We start from the raw sequence: 9055 nt of genomic DNA, 5'->3' as shown, positions 1-9055 counted from the left end.
TCTTGCACAAACTCCAAAACTTATGGATTCCTAGTTTGAAAGTCATCTTATTTTCATTCAGAATCACAGATCAGGAGATGAGATAAATGAGGCTTACACAAGTTAAATAACTGAGTACAGGGTCAGAAGACAAGTAAGCATCTGTGAAAGCCTTAAGTCAGGTCTCTGGGGTCCTGTTCTGTGTTCTCTTCATAGAAATCAGAAATCATGAGTCATTAGCATTCTTTGGTCCAACACTACAGAGTAAAGCAATTAATAAAAATCTATGTCCATTTTCAAAGATGCTCTTTTATGAAATGACTCTCCTCAACTTCCCTGGTAGAATACTGATGACTAATATTTTGTTCAGCTAACCAATTCACCTACTACACAGCTTCGTTCTATCAGGACGGCACCCAACTTCTCAAAAACAAATGCCTTCTCTGCATGCTCTGCAGGGGGAAGGCCAGAAAATATTAACTAATCAATCACATGCCAAACACTAGCCTCACAACAAGGTCCTGCTGTATGAGACCACTGATTCTTTATGAAAGACCCTGGGAATTACAGAACGTTTCAAAACTTTTCAGCATTTGGTATACTCGGACCTAGAAAGTTTGATCCCCAAAGCATGTTGAAAATTTGTTATGCTTTGCTCTGACTGGTTTCTTTAGAACTGGTAGTAACTCAAGGAAGTCAGTAAATAATCCATCTCCTCTAAGCATTAGTCCCTTTTGTCCTGGTTTCTTGCAAGGTGGTTCCCAGGGGACTTGCCAGTATTAACTGGAGAGGACTCAAACATTAACACATTTGAGTAGGATTGGTTGGAGACTTCAGTTGTGGGCTCCATCAAGATATTTCTAGATGTCTCTATTACAGAATTCCTCGTTGTATCATTCATTTCAATCACTTCAAAGTCCATCTCATTCCATTTTTCTGCATCTTCTTCTTCATTCTCTTCCTCATAGTCATTTAGCCCAGAGCCAGAGAGCAAAGCTTTCTGGTCCTCGCTTTTCCTGTGTTCCTTTCGCTGATGATCAAGAGGTGAGGTGGCTAACTTATACAGCACAGGGAATAAAATAGCAGTGGCTACTGACGACCCCAAAGAAGTGTACAAAACTACAGGCAAATCTGGGTATTTTCCTTGAAGAATTCCAATTACTGCAGGAATAGCCATTTCTCCCAGGGCAGCACCGACTACAAAAAATGCTGCAGCTTTCCCATGGATGGTCGTGTACTGCTCAATCCAAGACACACCACTGGGAAACGTGGTTGCCATTGAGGCCCCATACACTGAAGTTGCTATCCAGAGACAAACTGTGCTCTTGTTGAAAAGCACCAGAAATAAAGATGAAGCCAGGCTGCCAATGTTGCTCAACACAATCATGGTTCCAGGTTGTAAACACGTAGCAAAAAAGATTGCCATGCCCCTGCAGGCGGCAAAGGTCCCCCAGAAGATGGAGTTCAACCCAGCTGCTTCACTTTCTTTCATGCCAGCATGGGTGGTTGCAAATGAGAAAACGTAAGAGCCGTATGTTACCTCCGCTCCAACATAAAAAAAGAAGAACAAGAAAAGGAGACAAAGAAGGGTGTTGTGGTATTTAGCTCTTCGAGACCTCTGAGCAGACACTTTTGCTTTTTCCCACTTGGAGCTTTTTGTTAAGAACAGAATGAATAAAAAGAGAGAAACCACAAAAATATAAGCACCAATAACAGCATAAGCCCAAAGTAAATTCATATCATCAGGTATTCCAAGTAGAGGTTCTGAGTCAGCTTCAGGTGACTGGTTGAAGGCAGAATGGTTAAAGTCAGCCTCTGTGTGGTTTTCAGCAGGCACCACCATGCCCAGTGCCAATTTAGCCAGCAGTGGAGCCAAAAAGGCACCCAAGGCAAAACTGAAGTGTAAGGCCTGCATGTGTGGGGCTCCTTTGTCCCCCCAAATAGCCAAGATTAGGACGTTACCACCTACCAATGAAAGACGGGGAGAATGATTTAATTATAGTAACTTCGTAAAGAAAATAGTTCAATACTATTAGAAAGAAGATGAGTCTATTTTACATGGCACAAGGATTATAATATTCTAAGTTATCAAGTGTTGCAACTAAGTCACTTCTATGATTAAGGAACTCTATCCCATCAACACCAGAGAACTCTAAGCACTGTAACATCACACACTCACAAATAGAAGTCTACAAGCTAGTAAGCCACTACTAATGAGCCAGGCACATTAGCCTAAGGCTTTTCTTTTTCATAATGCTGTTCTAACAGCAGGCTTAGGAGGGGAGGCTATTTATACATTTATTTATAAATACTTTAAATATATACTGCCATCAGATAGTGGCCAAATTATCAAATCCTTCTGCACTTGCAACTGGCAGCCACTTGAGGAAAATTATTTATGTATACAGCAGATGCGAAACACACGTTCAGGAACTTGAACAGTATAGGATTCTGCTGGGCCCATTACAGGAAACAAGGAACAAGGATACTCTTTAACATCTGCAGTTACACTGCCTGTATAGCTACAAGGTGAAAGGCAAGAAATATCAAGTCTTATGTTTTCTTATATAATTCCATCCTGTAATTTCACAACCAAATTAAGTCCAAAGTAAAAAATGTTTCCCTAATCTATCAAAAAGCAGTAGAGCAGGGAAGAGAGGGACAAAGCTGGTTTTAGGGGTGAACAAATGTCACATGTGTTATTTAGTATGTTTTAAAAGATTTTAAGACACAAAGAGATGATCTCCCGCACGAGGGCAGGAACTTTGAGAGGAAAAGAAAAGAAGGAAAATAACAAAGTACAGGTTTCTCTTGGTTCAAAAGGCAGAGTGCATTTTAAACTGGATAGCTGCTTCTGTGCTTCCTCAGCCAAGTAATCGTTCCAAACTTGGTTTTACCTATTAACCCATCAATTCCTCCCATATTGCAATGATAATATTCTATCCCCAGGCGAAAGCCCACTCATTTGCCCACATGGTGGGGAGTCGGGGGTAGTGGTGGGGGTGGCTTCCCTGTTTGAATACTGTAAATCAACAATCTCTCAAAGACCAAAATTCTCTGAATTCACCCTGCGGTTAGCTGCTCCACAACCGGCACCCTACTTGACAAGAAGAGTAGTTGCCAGAAGGGTGGTTCTGACTGGGAGACCTCATGACCAACTCAGTAGATCAGTGTGTCATTTTAGGGGACACTGCAAGTGATGATTTAATATCATCTGCTCTACTTTTTTCTAGTAGAAAGTCCCTACTCCCAGAGATGGAGGGCTCACTAACCTGTATCCAGAATGCCAATTGAAACACCAAAGATGGACATCATGACAATCAGTAACACTGCGGTCTTACAAAATGGAACAAGATAAAGACCAACTGTAGTTGCAAACATCGAAATCCCTGAGAAGAAAGGTAAAGGTCAGCTATAAAAAACAACATTCATGGAAAGAGTCATGGATCAAGTCAACATCATAAAAACTCAAAAATGTGAAACAGGTCAAATTAAAATTGAGTAATAAAGAGTAGATGAGAGGTTCAGCTTCTACTAATAGTTAATTTAAAAGCTTTTAATCATCTTTATGGACTAAAAAATATAAGTTATTCTAATATAAATACATTCATAGTACTGCTAATAATCAAACTATAAATTATACCACAAGGCAAAATTTTATAGCAAAACAGACAGCTCAAAATTTATTTAAATGTTTCATATTTAAGAACCTAAAGAGATTATTAGATATGAGGTAAAAAATAAAAAAGACAAAAATTAAATGCAATTACTATAGTAGTTTGTAGTAGAAATGTATTAAATAAATTAGTTTGGGGAACAGGGAGGGAACTGTAAGAAATACATTCTTTCAACCCACTTTGGAAATCAGAGGGATTGTTTACTCATTCATCAATAGTAAATTATTTTCCTTACTTCCAAAGCCATTTTATCACATTAATCCAGATTTCCCTTAAACATTTATTCAAAAAAGAGTAAGCTAAAAGCTTTGCAGTGTATTTCAAGGGTGAGGTAGAGAGATCTGGGGTCATCATTAACATGGGGCAGGAGGGACAAAAATTTACCCTTCATCATTTCACCCACCATGTCCTCCCACCTTCATTCTCAGTCCTAGGTCTAGTCTGGGCAAATTTAAAGAGTTCATTCTGATCTGTGATGGCCCTAAGAGAACTGCCCTAAACCCTGACAAGCAGAGCTCTTTGGACATCCAGTATGTGATCCAGCAGTGGTGCCTAAGGTACAGTGCAGATTGTGAAGGCTAAGGATTGCTAACGCATGCTAGGACCAATCCAAATTTCCAGAGCAGTCTAGCATGGATTCCCAGTAACTGCCAAGATGAAAGCCGACACCAGGGAAACCTGATTTCCTCTGAGGATGCCTAAACAGTACACCTTTGAGCTGTCAACCATTCTGCCCGTTAGTATATTTCATATTTAAAAACAAACTGTAAATTCCTTGAAAGTCACAAAGAAGTTAGAATTGATGTTTACTTACCCAAAAGTAGAAAATGATTCATAGTGTCGAAAAGAACTCCACCAATCACAGAGCCACCCAAATATCCAAAGGCACGGCCCACAAAAATCAGAGAAAGACTGCTGATGTTGCGGTTCACATTTGTTGCCAAATCTTGAAACGTGGGCCCCAGAATAGCGACACTCATTCCCTAAAATTTAAAAAGACAGAACTTTTTACTTACAATTACTAAAACAATATCCATCTATGTAGTAGTTTTTTTTTCAGTATTAAAAATGGAGGAGGGGATTTCAATGTAATGTAGGAGGTTAAGTTCCACAGTCAGGATACATTCATGATGACAATACTAGTACTCGAGAGCTACAGATTCCTATTTCAGGTGTGCCAAATTCTATTGTTTTTCTAGTTTTGACAACTCTGTTTTTTTTAATTTAATTCTTTTGGCTTTTTGCTGCAATTCTATTTCCGTTTTTAACAATACCATGAAAGACTATAGTACTTTCTATTAACAGTAAAATGTAACATTAAAAATTTTTTGAAATAGTATTGTATAGTATACTGCATGTACAAATATCACAAGAATTTTGACATTAAAAATTTAAGTTATCAGGGGGAGGGTATAGCTCAGTGGTAGAGTGTATGCTGAGCATTCAAGAGGTCCTGGGTTCAATCCCCAGTACTACCATTAAAAAATAAATAAACCGGATTACCCACCCCCCCAAAAAACAAAACAAAATTTGTTATCAAGCCATCAAAATATTATTCCCATTTTTTGATGTTGTTAAAACAGCAGTATTCCTGGATGGGGTCTTTCCTCTGAATTACACATATAAAACATGCAAGAGATAAACAATTTGAACATTTCTAAATCTACATTTTTCTTCAAAGAAAACCCAAGCCTCAGGAGCAGTCTGCAAGACCTCTCTAAGAGAGTATCACATACACATACATGCAATGAGTTTAAAAATAAAATTTTATACAAGGGTGATGTAATATTAGCAGGAATTAGGGGTTACAGTTGTCTTTCATAGGAAATTCGTTGGACACTTAAAAAAATGTTTCCAATCGGTCTACATTTCAAAAACAAGTGATTCTAACTGCACTGCTTTGCTCTAAACGCTTGAGTGTAGCCCCTCCCCTCCCCAAGCCTGAGCGGTCCCCAACTAAGGGCAGGCCTGGGCAGAGGCGCAGAGTAAAAGCCTGCTACAGGAGGGAAGGCTGAGGCCCAGTTCTAACCAAATTAATTCCTGCCTGCAAAGCACTTGACAACAGACCTGGCACAGTGAGGCCTTACCAAGCGTCTGCAATGACTTTTCTTTAAATCTAAATACTCTTAAGAATCAAGTGTGGCTCAGAGAAAGACACTAAGTGACCAGAAGTGACTCTGCTCAGAGGACTCACTCTCCCACCAACCCAGGATCTCAATATTTAAGACAAGTGAAGGGGGGGGCGGGTTCTGGAGTAAGGTAATCGCGGGGGGACGGGGGGTTGCCAAAAGGCGCTTCCAGCCTTGTAGTTTGCTCTAAGAAAAACACTGAAGGACCTGAAAATTTGTTTTACTTAAGGCTGTAGGCAGAATAAGAGATATTCCTGGCCCATTTAACCAGCTGTATGATTCGGAAGTCACTTTCCTTTTTTGGGTCTATTTCCCAACCTGTTAAAAATAAAGGGTGAATCTGATCAATGAAGAAATACCAGAAAAACAGATTTGTGCAATAATTTGGGGGGTTGGTGGGGGGTGGGGCAGCGGCTATAGACCTGGCAAAACCCTTTTGCATCCCTCAACCCCACAGAGGAGAGGTAGGCAGGTTTGCTGGAGCTGGAAAAATATTTAAGGAAAAACGAGTTCACACCGGACAATAACCCTCTAAGATTACAACTGTGCCCATTTTTCAGATTACGAAATTGAGGCTCGGGCAGATTCAAGCGCCTAAGGTCACAGAGTCTGCAAGTAGCGGAGACGAGACTGAGCGCAGAAAGCAGCGTTCCCTGCAGGACGCCTGCTCACGCTCCCGCATGGGAGGATTCCAGACCCGGCTCTCTCACCAGCCCCAGGAAGGAGGCACACAGGAGTACAGTGATGAACCAGCGCAGCATGCTCCCGGCCCGGCCGCTCCGGCGGGAGCTCGCCACCGCCTGCGGCTCATTCTCCGCTGGGGCCTCGGCCTGAAGGAGCCGCTGCCCGGCAGCTGGGGCCTCGGCCCCACGGGGTTCCAGTTCCAGCTGCAGCTTGTCGGCTCGCGAGCAGCGGTCTTGCTGCTGCCCGGCCTCTCAGCGGAGCCTCGGAAACTCGGAGCCTTGCCCCGGGCCGGCGCCTCCTCCCAGGAGGCGGCCCTAGTCAGGAGGGGAAGCGCCGGAGCGCGCCGGGTGTCGCAGGCCGCGGGCGCGCGCCCTCCCACACGCGGCTCACGTGACGGAAATGTGGTCTCTCGCCAACCGCGGCCTCGCCTCAAACCGGAAGTTAGTAGCGTTGCCCAGGAGACCCGACGTCGCGCTCGGGCTTCAGCATCACGCGAAGCAGAACCCGCGGAGCCCTGCGGGCGGGTGCCTTGTGGCGGAGTTCGCTGAAGCCGCAGCCTGGGACCCGACGAATCAGGAGTTAAGATGCAGCCAAACAGTCACGAGGAAGTAGGGGTCAAGAAATGCAAGGTATGGCTTCGCGTCCGCTCCCGGGTCTCCTGGAGGGCATAGGAACTTCAAGGTCTGTCCCTTATACAACTTTCTAAAACTCCTGCCTAGTTCCTGTGAGCTCTGTCGTCTCTTGATCTGTCGTTCATCTGTTACTCCATAATATTTGCTGAACCACGTATGTAAGTGTATTATCTCAGTTGATGCTCCTGAACACTTTAAATTCCATGTTATCCTCGTTTTATAGATGGGAGGATTGAGTCATGGAAAGTAGCAGCTTGCTTGGTCAGTCAGCGAATCAGTGGTTGTATGTAAACAGTGTAACAGTAATTAAAGGAAGAAAAATTGAACCAAAGCTGCGGTTTCAAGCACGCTCTCAACCCAATCCCTACAAATAATTGCATTGTTGTAAGGAAGTGGAACAGGGCATTTGCAGTCCCCGAATAAGGTTATGCCAGGGGAGAAAGAAAGGCCTTATCTTCTGTATCCTACTCCCAACTTTTTTTTTTCTTTTGCTCTTCGACCACACAGACCACAGCCTCAAAATGTGTAAATATTTTTCTTTATCATCCATCTGAAATGTTTTTTTCCACCTGATTACTCTCCCGCTCATCCGCTTAGGCTCCCAGATTATGCACACCTGAGTCGCATCATTTCCCTTGCAACCCAGATGCTATGATTTAAGAGAACCTGTTTTAGTTTTTCAGAGTCAGGGAATGTCTCTGAGAAAAGTTTAATGTGGTTGAAACAAAAGTTTCAACTCTTTAAAAATACATATTTTAAAGAGAATAGAAGATGATATGGGAGAGGTAGGTTAGGTTCAAATTGTTAAGTATGCCATACTAAAGAGTTTTGACTTGAGTAACACACTATTACTGGCCTACTGAAGTTTAATAAAATAAAAAATATTTTGTAGGAGTATCAAACTTCACAATATTTCATCTTTATCACCTAAAACGGAACTCATCTTTTTCCTCAATAAATCTGTACCTACTCTGTGGCATTCCATACTGGTACTACCATCCACCCAGTCGTCTACGTAAGAAATCTGAGATCCTACCAAGATGCTTCCTTCTTTCTCTCCCTTCAGTTTATCGCCAAGACCTGCCTATTTTACTTCTATAGATATTTCTAAAATCAGGCGTCTACTGTGTATATATCATCCCAAACTACTTTTAAAATTTTATCATCTCACCAAGACTGTTGCCCCAACTTCCTAATTGCTTTTCTCTCCCTCGTCTTCTATTCTCCAAATCCATCTTTCACCCCTAACTGAAACGAAAATCTAGTACATAAAACCCTTCAACTCCTCCTTAAAAATAGAATCCAACTTTATCTGCCCCTGCCCATCTCTCTAGCTTCACCTTGTTTTGTCTCTGTCTTTTTATTTGCATCCCAACAACATCAAAATTGCTGTTAGGTCTTTGCTCACCTTATGTTGTTTCTCACTTTCTTACCTTTGATCATACTGTTCCTTCTGTCTAAAATGCCTCCCTTCTCTTTCACCTGCTGTGGCAGAGGCTGCTATCTATTCATCAAAATCCACTTGCCCTTTCTTCTTAAGTAGTTAAATTATAACCCAGCGCATGGCTGCCCAGCTCCACTACATCTCCCAGCGGAATCTGCAGTTAGGGGTGCCAACAGAATATGAGCAGAAAGGCCAGAAGCCTTTTGACTCTGGATGTGTGTTCTTCCTCCATGCTGTCTTCTTCCTTCCTCAACTGGAACCTGCACATGGCTGTGACAGAGTTTCAACTACAGAGATGACGATAAAGCCTTAGGGCACTATAGACCCATAAAATGAAAGGCGCCTGGGTCCCCGAATGATGTAAGGAGCAGAGCTACCCCACCTGTCAACCTGGAATCCTCCTCTATGTTATAGGAGAGAAAATCTCTTTGGCTTTTAAATCACTGATTTTTTTTGTTATGGTAGCATCATCTCCCCTAACTAATAGCACTTGCCTTATTCCTGCCTATC

At 42.2% G+C, this 9055-nt stretch overlaps 1 protein-coding gene across 1 annotated transcript; it reads right to left on the bottom strand.

The window, feature by feature from the left end:
* Positions 1 to 508: 508 nt before the first annotated feature.
* Positions 509 to 6816, bottom strand: MFSD4B (major facilitator superfamily domain containing 4B). Its single transcript, XM_015240441.3, has 4 exons — positions 6496 to 6816; positions 4471 to 4639; positions 3252 to 3368; positions 509 to 1944 (listed from the first exon to the last, which is right to left on the bottom strand). Exons 1-4 carry the CDS (start codon positions 6544 to 6546, stop codon positions 704 to 706), a joined length of 1578 nt encoding a protein of 525 aa, XP_015095927.3. The 5' UTR covers positions 6547 to 6816; the 3' UTR covers positions 509 to 703.
* Positions 6817 to 9055: the final 2239 nt, after the last annotated feature.

This window comes from Vicugna pacos, chromosome 8 (genome assembly GCF_048564905.1).
Source record: "Vicugna pacos chromosome 8, VicPac4, whole genome shotgun sequence".
Classification (NCBI taxonomy): Eukaryota; Metazoa; Chordata; class Mammalia; order Artiodactyla; family Camelidae; genus Vicugna; species Vicugna pacos.
Note: the sequence above shows the minus strand (reverse complement) of the source record. Positions and strands in the feature narration are given on the sequence as shown.